The sequence below is a fragment of the Athene cunicularia genome (assembly GCF_003259725.1).
Source record: "Athene cunicularia isolate RWA chromosome 15 unlocalized genomic scaffold, athCun1 chr15_part1, whole genome shotgun sequence".
In the NCBI taxonomy this organism is placed as follows: domain Eukaryota; kingdom Metazoa; phylum Chordata; class Aves; order Strigiformes; family Strigidae; genus Athene; species Athene cunicularia.
This window is the reverse complement of record NW_020799121.1, coordinates 1,557,728-1,570,981: the sequence shown is the minus strand read 5'-3', so window position 1 is coordinate 1,570,981 and position 13,254 is coordinate 1,557,728. Positions and strand designations below refer to the sequence as shown.

The 13,254-nt window shown below is 46.2% G+C and overlaps 1 protein-coding gene across 2 annotated transcripts in view; it reads right to left on the bottom strand.

Moving 5' to 3' along the window:
- Positions 1 to 4,406: 4,406 nt before the first annotated feature.
- The window catches only part of ASCC2 (activating signal cointegrator 1 complex subunit 2), a 30,232-nt gene continuing 21,384 nt past the window's right edge, over positions 4,407 to 13,254 (bottom strand). For both annotated transcript variants that reach the window (XM_026859822.1, XM_026859821.1), the window contains exons 15-19: positions 12,035 to 12,154; positions 8,320 to 8,544; positions 6,449 to 6,560; positions 5,813 to 5,889; positions 4,407 to 5,300 (exon numbers count right to left, since the gene is read on the bottom strand). In XM_026859822.1, the coding sequence (XP_026715623.1) occupies positions 5,132 to 5,300; positions 5,813 to 5,889; positions 6,449 to 6,560; positions 8,320 to 8,544; positions 12,035 to 12,154 (703 nt within the window). In that variant the 3' untranslated portion in view covers positions 4,407 to 5,131. The remainder of the gene's footprint in view (positions 5,301 to 5,812; positions 5,890 to 6,448; positions 6,561 to 8,319; positions 8,545 to 12,034; positions 12,155 to 13,254) is intronic.

The following is a 13,254-nucleotide window of genomic DNA, read 5'->3' as shown; positions in this document are numbered from 1 at the left end:
CACCTCAACGAGGGGGTAAGGAAGGAGCCGCACCGCGGGCCCGCCCGGGCGCAGGCCTTGGGCCTTGAAGGTCAGGCCGGCCCCGCCTGGGCACTGCCGCGGGGCCCTGCACTTCGGCCTGCCTCCGGCCTCCCAGGCGGGCGGCGGGCCCTCCCCCGGCTCAATTGCGACCTCCCCGAGGAAGCCCAGAGCGCCAAGGCCGCCGTTCGGCGCTGCCCCGCCGGTGGAGGCTTTGCCAGTGTCGTGGCGCTCGGCAGTTGGGGCTTCGGTGTGGTCACGGGTTTCCCTGGATGCGGAGCCGCTTGGGGACAAGGTGTCGAAGGCGGTGGGGGGATGCAGGGAGGTGAAAATGGATTGAGCTCGCTTTGCGCTCTGTAGGTCTGTATGCCTCTGCCGTTCAGCATCTGCCCGTAGAAGAGGGGGGATAACGGCCGGTGAACGTGCAACCCCCTTGAGACGTGTCTGGGACGCCCAGTGCTGCGCAGGACAGCTGAATCTGCTGTCCCGGGCATGAGCGTTAGACAAGATGTGTCGAGTCGTCCTTGCATCTCCAGGTAGAGCTGTGGTGGGATAAGATTTGCCTGGACACTGGGTCACACGGACAGGGCATATAACGACTCCCTGGACAGGATGAGGTGATGCAGTGTGTACCGTGAGAGTAGTCAGGAGGTGCAGTTATTTTCATCTTAAACCAAATACAGAAAACCTTTAATGTGTTGCACATTCCCATCTGCAGCACCGTGGTCCTCTGGCCTGCAGTGCTGATGTGCTTCTCAGAGCACACAGGGTAGTTTCCCAGGATAGCCAGGTCACCTGAACAGCTCTGAGGCTGGAAAGAGGTGCTCTGCACCATCCCTGACAGCACCACGTCTGCTCTTTGGCCTCCTAAACCAGGTCACAAAGTCAGCTGAAAACTCATACTTCACAAAGTGACAGCTGCTCTGCCCAGAAGGAACACCGCAGGGTTGGGTGAGCTGAGGAAATACAGTGAAGAACAAGACCAGGGTCCCTGTCTTCTCCTTTTTTAGCAAAAGTCATTTGTTAAAAGCTCACATGGAATCACATCTGAACTTGAGCTTTGCACTTAACTCCTCTTTTTAAGTGTAGTATTAATTTTCTGTGTGCTAACGTCTTCTCAAGCAGGATTGGAAAATTATCAAAGCATTGTTTACAACAAACAGCAAATCACAATACGTGCCTTGCCCTTGCGCAGCGCTTCCCTTGGTCAGGATTGTGCTGGCAGATTTTAGTCCCTGAAATAGGAGTCTTTTGTGCACCATGTATCTCTGGAGCAGAAATGGCCTCTCCAGTCAGCGTGGGAAGCTGAGGCAGCGTGACTTGAATGCTCTAATAACCTCTGGCTTGCAGAGTGGAACGGGGATGTCTGCAGCTTCCTCCCTGTCTAGTCTAGAAGCTGGGGAGCACCCTGTGTGCATTCCCTGTCCCCAGGCACAGCCACCTCCTTGCAGGCAGGACGGGTGTGGGGAGCTGAGGCATGGCTAAGCCCTTAAAGAAGGGTAAGGAAGGTGGAAGGGACAGAGAGAGCAGTAGGAGAACAAACTTCCACAGCAGAAAGCACCTGCGTTCCCCCAGAGCCGGGTTGTGGCTTCTCAGCTGCTGTCCAGCTGCTCCTCCCGAAACCTCTGTGTGGGGCTCGCTGTTGCAGAGCAGGGAGGTGCAGCGTGACAGGGCCACACCATCCTGTATCCTCGTGGTACTTGTGGATGTGTTTTTGTACAAACTCTTCTTTCCCCTCTTGCTGCTGACTGTTACAGACAGAGGTTTCGCGATAACTTGCATTTTAAAGTGAAACTGTCCCAGGACCACTGAAAAGCTGGCTAAGATGACTGTTTGGGTTTTTCTTGTTTGTTTGTTTTGCATACAGAAACTGTGGAAACACATCAAGCACAAGTATGAGAAGTGAAGATTGAAATGCTCAGCAGCGGGATCCAGCCTGGGGTGGCTAAAGACACTGCAGAGAAGGATGCGGACTCCTGAAACTGGCTGTATCAAACCAGAAATGGATTCCTCACAGAACAACTCCGAGCCAGATTGTATCAGCCACCTACTGATATGATGTAAACCAAGATGGACTCAAGGAGTTCTGCTGCTGTACTCAAACTTACTGTATTAAAATAAAAACTTCTTGGTCCGTGCCTCATGTCTGTGTGTTCACTTGACTTATCCTTTGGCCTGCTTGTAATTTCTTGTAATTTGGACTAGATGATCTTCGAGGTCTTTTCCAGCCTAGATGTGATTCTTACCCAGGAGGACGAGAATGCTTCAATATGGCCCTCTACTGCAGGAGCTGTGGTCTGCTGACACTACCCTTGGCTTCTGCCTGGTGAGATCTTTTAAGAGAGGGCTAAGGAGTTGTCTGTTGTCTTCTAGTCTTGCTCAAAGACAAGGGACTTAACATCTTTCATCTTTGATGCAGGATTGGGCCAGTTCCTGGCCTGTCATCCTCTTGCAGCTGCCGGTGCTGCTGCCAGCCCTGCCTTACCCAGGGAGAGCTGCCTCACCCCAGCCCTGCCAGCCCCGGAAGGCGTGTGCTGGGGTGGTGGGTAACTTTTAGGCTTATATTGAAATAGGATGCAGATCTCTTTCTTAGCTTTTTCTGTGCCTTCTGGCTCTTCAAGTGACTTGAGGGACAGAAGTATCTTGCCAGGCTTGTGTAGTAGTTACAGGTCTCTCTCCTCTGCTCTGAGCAGAGAGGAAGGGGTCGGTTCTCTGGAGCGTTCTGCCCTCGGGCTGGGTGTGTACCTCCAGCAGCGAACTGGCAGTAACTCTCCTCAGCGGTTTCACTGAAGAGTCCATCCCCCTTCTCTGGCCATTTCAAACATCGTTTGAATGAAACAAACATGGGGAAGGGCAAGTCAGATAGTGTTTGGGGTAATGATTCAGTTAATCACTCTGGGCTCTCAGGCAGCTGTAGGAAGATCTGGCTGAGTGACTCCTGCTCTTCCCACTATACCAGCCCGGAAGCCAAGACTCTCCCTCCTCAGTATATTTTTGCTAATAAGGAGGAATTTTAGCAATGGATGAGGCAGAGCAAATTAGAGACTGCACTAATGAAAGCAGCTTTATAGGGCTTGCAAATAGGTGTCAGGAGTAAAGCTTACTCTAAGAACACAAAGAGGACTTAAAAAAATCATTGTGCTAGTGTTTTTTTGAGCAAAACACTAGAGCTTTCACAATCCCAACTATGCTTTTATAGAGATGCTTAAGAGGAATGGTTTAAGCTTTCTTGGGATAATCTTGTACAGTGTAAGACTGCCTGCTTTACTACCAGCTCTGCAGTGGTGATGATAGCTTCACGCTATGCTGAGCAGGTGATAGAGATTTGCAGCTTAGAAGCAAAACTAAAGATGAATGCAGTATTAGGAAGGGGGAGATAGCATTGTAGCAGACTGGCAGAGAGCAAATGAAGCTATTAGTCCTGAGAACAGTAGCGATAGAAGAGTAGAGAGTTAGTTATCCTAGCATGTGATTTCCCTTGACAGTGGATTTGGGGAAGTTGGTAAATTCCATTCCCCTTTTCCTAGGCTGTGGCATAAGGGGGTTTAGGCAGTAGTGATAAACGAAGAAAAATCTTGGCCTCGGAGCACTCCGGACTTCGTCTTATTTGCATAACAGTGACAGCCATTTCTACACTTTCTGAAACAGCCCCAGCACAATGGTGTTTGGCAGCAGCGCTAATCATACAGCCCCCGTAGTCCCCGCCCTCTGCGTAAAACTAGGCAGCAACCTACGTGCCTACAGAGCTTATTAGTGAAATGCTCCTTCTGCAGCGTTCCCAAGTAGCTGGAACAGCAGCTCTACCACTACAAAACCCGCTGCTAATTTGCTCAGCACGTGGATGTCAACCACAGACACCTTTGCAGTATGAGAAAAAATACAGAGTGTGGTGGTGGGGACATGGCACTCAGAGCAGATTAACGAAGCAAAGACTAATTGTTTACCTGAAGTTCATCTCCACGATGGGGACAGCACTCCAAAACTGTGCTAATGCCCCCTGACAACAGTGACTGGAACAGTTTTATCACCAGCTGCTGGCAGATACTCTGGGTTCACCTAGGCACAGCGTAGCAGCCACTTCCAGGGCATTTAAGCACCATATGAACAGGTTGTAAAGTAAACTCAGTCATTTGTGTGTCTCCCTGCCTAGGGAAGAACTCCATAACAGAAGACAGCCCTCAGGAGAAGTCCTTTCAGCAAGTACAAACTGTTGTTTACTATTAGCTCACAGCCATCCCAACAGCAAACATGATGATCAGGGCAGTTCTGCTTCACAGACTGTGACAAGTGGTTATTGAGGAGGCAGCCCCCCAGGGACTCTGACCCTGCTGCCTTCAACTCCAATTTCTATATTATTGTCATCTTGATCCTGATTTTCAAGTGTCTTTAGTCTCGGTGGCTGTGGCTAGATCTCATTACATTAAACTAACATAAAGCAGCAACTGAAATTTCACTGCCTGCAGATACAGCACACTGAAAGGTTTGTTGAGATTCCCCCAAGTTCAAGATCAATACAGTTCATAAGAGCCTAACACACCAACTAAAAGATTTAAATCATTTATTTGCACATTCTGTTTTCACACGCCTCAAGGGACAGAAATTTATGATAAGGTTTTATTTGCTCAAACTCCTGTGTCTGCTGGCAACGGAAACAGGCTGAGTGTTTTCCTTTAACCTTCAACTTGGACTTCAGGATAAGGCATTGCAGTGGAGCAGAAAGCTGCAAGGGCTGTCCCAGGGAAGCCTTGATCTCAGAGCTGCCCGCTGCGGGGCCTGGAAGCCCGCTTGATTTGCAAAGAGGGCGCAAGGAGCCAGTATGAAAATAAAATTCTCAGAATTATAAATAGTACAAAAGGAAAAGAGCAGCCGGTGCAGCCTGTCCAAGGCACGGCAGCCCACTGTCACCCACACGTCTCTATGAACTGAGGAGCAGCCAGGGTCTGCCTGGAGGGGCGGTCACCCTCCCCCAGGGCCTGCAATTCCACAGGAGCCGAGGCACCAGGTATTGAACATCCATTCCCCATAAGCAAACGGGGTGCCGAGAGAACTGAGCACAGCTGCCTCCTCCTAAGCAGAGGACTGGGGATGATGCAACGCCTGCACTAAGCGTCTTTCAGGAAGGAATCATGCCTTTATTCCGCTTTCTGTCAGCCATGACTCGTCGATTATGGTTAGCTCTTGTGCTTTTGTTTGCTTCCTTCTTCCTTCGTTCCTGCACTGTTTCCCGGTTCTGCCCGTGTCCCTTCACATTCCCAACAACAGCAGAGTTGTCATGCTTGTGCCTGGAGTAGACAGAAAAAGGACATCACAACATGCACACTGCATGCTTGGGGGGCAAAATACACCGATCCTGCGAAACAAGCGGGTGCAAGGAGTTCAGCTGTCAGGCCTTGAGCCTTGGCTCTCCAGGGCTTCTGCAATAGCTGAGTATCAGCATTAGCCATACAATGACTGTATCCTTCTACACATTGAGTCTGGCAGCTAAAACCAGCCATTAAACTGTTCTGAAATCCTCGTGAGAGCTGTTCAACTCTGGGAAGCTGTGCTCTCCAAGATCCTATCTTGCACAAGGTTCTGCTGCTTATGATAAAGGGACATGCCCACCCATTTGATGGGATAGAACAACTAGCAGTGAAGTAAAAGCTGGCTGAGGAAGTTACCACCATTGTGGTAGTCACCCTGATATACAGGAATGTTAAGGAACAGGTATACCCTCAACAATTCCAGTCAGCAACAAAACACCTGCTAACTGCAGAGCTATGGTTTCACCCCACAGAGGGAGATGCTTACTTACCCCTTCCTCGCAAGGTAGGCCAGCCGCCTGGCTTCAGCTCTCTCCCGCAGCACAGCTGGATCCTGCACAAAATGGTCCTGCCATGGGAAGGAAGGAGAGGTCAGCAAACTCATCAGAATCATGCAAAAGGCTAGAGCAGGAGGTGATTCTGTTGGACCATGGAACAGAGTCATTGTTCATTATCTCTTCCAGCTGAGCCAGCAGCGTTGGTTGTCATTGACTCTAAATACAAAATCTGGCAGAAAAACTGAGACTTCTTCCCACACCCTACCTCTGCCAGCAACACCATCAACATCACTATTTTCAGTATATCCATGGCAACAGAGCATTAGTGACCCTCAGAGTGTTCTGCTGGCATTATCTGCCTATGGAATAAGAGATTAAACCTCTCCATGGAGTAAGTGTCATTGCTCCAGTATGGTTAACCTAGGAAGCAGCGGATGGCTGTACTCAGGGGACATTTCACAGTCCAGCAGACTGCAGAAGTAGCCACTCTGAAAAGCAGCTCACTTTCCACACTGCTGTTAAAAGATTCACTCTCTGAAAGAGGAAATCTGCTCCATATCGCTCTGCAAGTGAAGCAGATAAGACATATGGTAAATCTTAACGCAGCTCCAACTACAAACTAAATGTCACCTTTGTTCTTTCCTTTTCAGCTTCCTCCTCCTCCTCCTCTTCATCCTCTTCCTCTTCGTCCTGTCCTTCCTCCTGTCCTTTAGGTCTCAAGACCTGGGGAATTGTGAATGGCCTGAGAATTAAGACATAAAACAGTCAGCAATGAAGACAGTAGTACAGCCACAAACATTTCACTGAACTGCACATCCTTTCTGGTTTGCAACGTCTTTCAAAAATTAGAATCTACAAATTTCATGGGCTCGTTTCTGAAAAAATAAATAAAAAAGAGACCTAATAGCTAATGACACATTTAGTATGGGCAGTTAACGAACACATATTCTTCACTGGGGAATGTTCACTATGAAGTTGTTACTGAAAATAATAATAGTTAAAAAAAGGAGCAGGTCAGGAAAAACCTGAAACCTCACAAGGAATTTCTTCAAGGAAACAACTGCTTCCTCTCGTAGAAGAGGATCCAGGCACAGCCCCAAGGCATTAGTAAGGAGTACACTTTGCTAGGCTTGAGCTCACCAGTCAGGGAGCATCTGTTGTACAAAGACAAACCCTCAGACCTCAAGCTCAAACTCAGACAGAAACATTAATGTTCAGAAAAGTGCTGTGCTCTAAATCCTCCATGACTGGTCAGTGGTTATCCATGGAGCCCCCTTTTCATTGCTGTGCCCCAGTTTCATACAAGGGGAAATACTTGGAGAAATCCATCAAGCTTTATGAATCACCCTGAACACAGAGAGCAGCAAAGGGCCTGAGGGGTTCAGGCAGAATTTACCACATGCCTGTAGCTCTTCTTTAATATATATAGGGGTGTGTGTGTGCTTAAATGATATTGGAATTCAGATCCACCATTCCACTGTCAAAGAAATAAATGTTAAAGCAGAAAAGACTTTGTTACTTCAAACCTATAGATCTAGCTTTCAGCAGTAACATCCACTAATTGTTCCTATTGCCTCTCTAGGAGCAGTGAGCACTGAGCACCTGAAAAAGGGGAAAAGACGCAAGTGCCACACTGTTACAGGCAAACACAAAAAGGATTTAAATTGAAGCCTCACCATGCTTTAGGAGGGGAAAAACAAAAAAAAAACCAAAAAAAAAGGAAAAGGGACAAAGGAACCCCAAAGATGCATTTTGGTTTGAGGTTAGAAATGGTGGCATCTTCCTAACACACCAGAATTCAAAAGGCCACTTTCAGAAATGTTAAACCAGCTTTTAAAACATGTTTTTTATCTCTAGCTCTTACTTCTAAAATATTCTACAACTCCCATCCCAAACTAACCGTTTGCTTCCTAAAAGCTAATTGTGTCCAGCTGTCAGTCACTGTGCAGAGTGCTGTGCGGTCCATCAGGGACTGAATTCCAGGCATCAGCGCTCTGAGATGTCAGAGGGGGCTGGCAAGGAGAAGTAGTCCATCTCTATAATTTTCCAAATTTTGAAGTTTTCCTTTGCTAACCCACCATTTTACATTGCCCAGCTACACTCAATCCTGATTAGTCAAGATAGTCCATTTTCCCCTGCTGCAGGGTAGTTTTCTGAAAACGGAAGCACTGCTGAGTGCAAGTTCCAACACAATGGCAAATTCCCTTCTTAGATTTGTTAATTAGTTGAGGCAACGGCTGTCCTGCAGACACAGAAAGCAGAAGCCTGAGAAGGCCCTGGGTGCATCCCATAGCAACACTCCCTATCAACAGGAGAAGAGAGACTCAAATGTTACAGAGTCCCAATGTTACAGAGAAAGCAGCAGAAAAAGGGGTGGTTTGAAGCATGCACGTCCTCACTGAGAAACAGAGTCAAAACCCAGTGTTGAACGGGTTTGTTCAAGCCAGACAACTCTAGGTGGTGATTCCCACCAACCCATTCCCTGGTGCCACAGCACCTACCTCCTACTGATCAGCTCATCATCTGAGTCAGCATCATTTGCCCCCACTTGGTTTCCATCATAAGTGTCATCGTACTCGTCTTCATAGTCCTCTCTGTAGAGCTGAGCTTCCCCTGGCTGCACAGGGATCTCCTCCACAATCACGCTGTACTGGCTGTAGCGCTCCTTCTGCTCAGCAACCAGGCGTTTGTCGTTCAGCAAACTCCTGGTCGTGTCCTTCTCCCTCCTGCACTCCACAGCACGGGAACAGAGGGGCAGATACAGAAAGGCAGCGTAAAGATCTAGGGAAGTTACTTTTTTTACTAAGTGGAAGGTGAAGCAACAGAAGTCTGATCTCAAACTCCACAAGCACTACTTAAGCATACCTATTTCCCCTCTGATTTACAACAGGGCTGTTTGTCTGGCTACTAAAACTGTCCACTCCTGGCTTGGAACAAAGTAATTTTTAAACAGAAGCCCAGCAAGATTACACAGCAGATAAGAAGAGGAATTGGAGACTGCCACTGCCATCTGAGACAGAAAGGAAGCTTTTACAGGAGGCCAAATGCAATTATACTCAAGTTGAAATTTGGCCAATATCCAAACAACACAAGTAGTCCCATGAATCTTGAATGGCAAGCTGCTAGGGCTAAGACTCCAGTCTCCAAGACAGCTCTGCAAGGCCCAGAGTGCCCTCTAACACCATGCTGCAGTATCGTCTCACTGCGGTAGCACGCACAGCTGCAAATCATGGGCCAGGGCTGCATTAGAGTAACTGCTGCACAGACATGTATGTTCCTGTAGTCAAGAACCTCATCTTAGAAATGCGAGTTGTAAAAGATGAATGTAGATGGAAAGAGCCAAAAATTTACCAGTGCAGCAAGTAAGGATTAGAATAAGCACAACTAACAATGAAAAGAACAAAACAGAGGTGGAATCAATCACTAGTCTACTATCTCAAAGCACTGCATTTACAAATCTTTTTTAAAGATATTTAGGAAGCAAGTAAATTACAATCATTTTAAAGAAGGAAAGAAGGGAAGAGCAAGAAACAGAATTTTGCCAGAGGTATTAAAAACCAGCCACTGCGATACTGTGTCTCAAGCTGCACAAGCATAAACTCTTTGAAGTCCCATTTTTCAGACCAGCCAAGTACATCCTCACAGAAAAGCAACAAGGGATTCCGCTGTCAAGTATTCACAGGACAATGTGCAGTCCTCAAAGTCTAGGAGGAACATGCATCAGTGAACTATTTGGCATCTGGATATTATCAGAGAAAGAACCTGTCCAAAGCAAACTGTCAGTGACTCAAGGATGGATAGGCTTACGTGACATACTAGCAAGCACTGGGGAAGTGATCTAAGCAGCCTGATTTTCATTAAGAATCTCAAAGCAAAGTAACACTGCAGATAGATGTGGTTCTCCTCTCTTCCATGACTCACTCTGTTACATACCTGCATTTAGCTGCAAAATGCCCTACAAGGCATGGGGTTAGTTCACACATACCTAGGCTGGGATAACAGCTTCAGCATGAGACTGAACTAAGTATATTAGATAATTGTTTCCTGCTGAGCTGGTCTGATGACTGCAGAAGAGCTGCAATGAAGTGTTTCAGACACCGATTCCAGGAAAAACAGCGGAACAACTCCTCTAGTCCCATGGTGTTCAGGACATGCTCCGACTTCAAGAGACAGATTCAGCTAGCAATTATGGCTGGACAGGCACAGACAAGCGTGATCACTTTTCAGGATCAGCAGAGAATCACGTATATGCTAGTACGTTCATTTCCTCATGCTTCTGTCCCTCCTCATCCTGGTGTGGCTTTTTCTTTCACATTAACAGTCCCTGCCCCAAATTGCTTCCACATATCCACAGAGCAGCTAGTGCAATGGGACTCGACCTGATCTGGCTCTTGAAGCACTACTGCAATATCATGCTTAGGCAGCAGCAGCACTATAAACACAAGCAGAATTTGATGAGCAAAAGATTTTAAGAAGGAGAAAAAAAAAAAGTTTAAAAAATACTGATACAATTTGAAGCCAAAGCAAATCTCAAACTGCCTAGGAGAACCCTGTTACCCCAACACTTGGGTAAAACATCAGGCTTCTTGCTTGTAGAACAAGGACTACTGAGGAAGTTGCACTTTGAGTGATGAAAGGACACTCTTCATATTTATGGAGTTGTGAATGTTAAATCCTAGAGAGCAAGGTACTATAAGCTTATCCTTTGACTTAGGTATGGTCAACTTTGGGCATAGGGTGTACATTGCAGATCACAGCCAGTTACCTCCATATTTTAAAAACCCCTCAAAACACAACTAACATGTCTGGAGTCCTCCAGAAAGTGTTCTCAGCATAAGAACTGTTTTAAAATGAAGACACAGCCTGAGGGAGGCCAAGAGACACCAGGAACAGCAGCAGTAAGAGGATAATCCCAAGAGGTCATGTAATAGTACAGCAGAAGAGCTGACAACTGTCCCAGGGAGTGGTGTTACCATTGGAGAGCAGGCAGAGGCTCCCTGGCAGCAGCCAGAAGACAATGTCATGGGAGCAGGGTCCCATAGCCCAACTCAAGGATGACTTAAAAGCTTTTAAAGCTCTCCAAGTGATCTGCAGAGGGAGCTCCAAGCAGGGTTATTCCATACCCTGCATGCACTGTGCTGAACTCAGAGTGCTCTCGGGCTTTGTTACCCACATGGGCAAGACTTTGGGGAGATGGGAAATAACCAAGCACACCTGTGCACAATGTCTTGCTGACAAGGTGCCTGCCTGCACTCTGAGCAAGGCAACATGATGAGGAGAGAGATCGAGTCTATGAATTCTTAGCTATGGACACTTCAAAAGTCATTGCCTTGGCCAGAGAGAAATTATTTTCTTGCCTAGCCAAGCCAGAATAAATTCTATGGCAAAGCTACCGAGAAGCTGTTTGTCCGGACTTCAGGACAAAAGTGGTTTTCTCCTAAGAGTCTGATACAGCTTTGCATCCAAAACCTTAACTGGGAGTTCCCAGGGTCACATGGCTCAGTCTCCAGCCAGACTTTTACTTACATTCTGTGTAAATACGTACAGATATACAGATCACACTTGGCTGGTTAGAGAAAGAGTTTAAGAAGAATTTGAAACAAGTCAACCATATTATAAAGATACAGTTGACACCGGTGGGAGCAGCAGGGCAATGCCCTAACCAAAATTTGCACAGTGTGGCACAGCACAGAATGCCAAACTAGGCAGAAGGCAAAGGAAAAGCCTTTCTGCAGGAAGCTTACAGCAGCACAAACAACAAAAGTAGTCTAAGCCACTTGAGCATCTTCAGGTTTTGAAGTAGACAGATGTTGAAGCTTCACCTGGATCTAAACCATATCATTATTTATTCTCAGTTCTGAGTCACGACCCCAGGCTCATAGAGATGGTTGCTTTTCAAGGTTTGTTGTTCAGTACAGGTTTAACATTAAGACCAAGAAGCAAGTGCCTGACATTACAAATGAGCTTGGCAGAGCAATCTCTAGCAGCATACAGAGGAAAGCCAATTAGGAAAAACACTAACTGAAACCAACCTCCTAATAATATTTAATTTTACTTTCCCAGAGAAACAGAAGAAACAGGTGGAAACATTTTTGATAAGCCTTACCCCCTGCCAACAAATTCCTGTGAGAGGTTTGTATGAGAAATAAATTTGCAGGTTTGTAGATATTTATTGCTCCTGACAGACAGGGTTAATTAAGGGTGCGTGATACTCACCGCTTGCCTTTTTGTATCCGAGAAACATCCACTGAATCCCTACTGAAAACATCAAACTCATCATTCTGGAAAACATTATAGCGAGAAGTGACTAGGGGAGTAGGGTCTGGCTTCAGCTGCCTGTTAAAAAAAAAAAAAAGAAAAAAAGAAAAAAAGAAAGAATAAAAGCAAGGGTGAACTAAGGAAGACCAAGTCCTCTCCTTCCTAAGACCTTGGTTTATTCTTTGTCAGCCTCAAAGTCATCCACAGCATGCCAAGATCCTCTTCGTGGTTCTGGCTGACTGGGTCATGGACTGCAATTCCTTCATTTCATAGCCACACTATAGTACGTGCACAATCACTACATGGCATTGGTCTAAGATAAAAGGCACGGTTTTCAAAGCTTATCTTTTGTGGGGAAACTAAAGCAACTTACAGAAATCAAAAAGAAAATTCTTCTGTTCATTTAAGAATAAATAAAACTGTACAGCAGCATGGAATATTCAACAGACTGCCTGGTCTCAAAACAGTGACTCAGTAAAGCCAAACACTAAGTATGATGAATTATATGCTGGAAAAAATTCCAATAATTTGCCGTTGTTGATTTCTGGATATTTATCTCCCTATGGTTCCTTCTTAATTCTTTCTCAGGGTTCCAGGTTTATGTTTGTTCAACTTACAAGTCAAAAGACCATTATTTTTACATTCATTTTGTTGGTGCTGTTCGCTCAGCTGGGCATATGAAAATGCTGCTGTGCTCACTTCTAAAATCAGCAGTGATCAAAATTCTACATTTGCTATTGAACTGACAGTTTTGTTTCAAGATGCAAAAGGCAGGAAAAAAATCCAGCCCCATCTTCTGTAACTGCTGGCTGTGCAGAAAAAATCCCCAGCCCTTCCAAAAGCCCACCCCACGTGATTTGTGACAAAGTCAGCAGATCTGACTGTGAAAGCGTGAAGATTGTTGCAAAACTAAGATTTTTTACATCATTTTTCTGATAAAGATGCATTCCTTTTTTAATGCAACAATGAGACAGTCTGCTCATTCCTCCATGAAATGTGAACAAACAGCACATTCACATCCTGACACTCAGTCAGAAACTGCTGTTGCAGCACAAACACATGCTAGCAGCTGCAGACAAACTAAAACAACTCAATTCTACTGCCAGCTATAAACCCTACATCCCATGTACAACCCAGAGAAGCAAGCAAAAGCCTGGCAAGTTTGTCAAAGGGTAGAT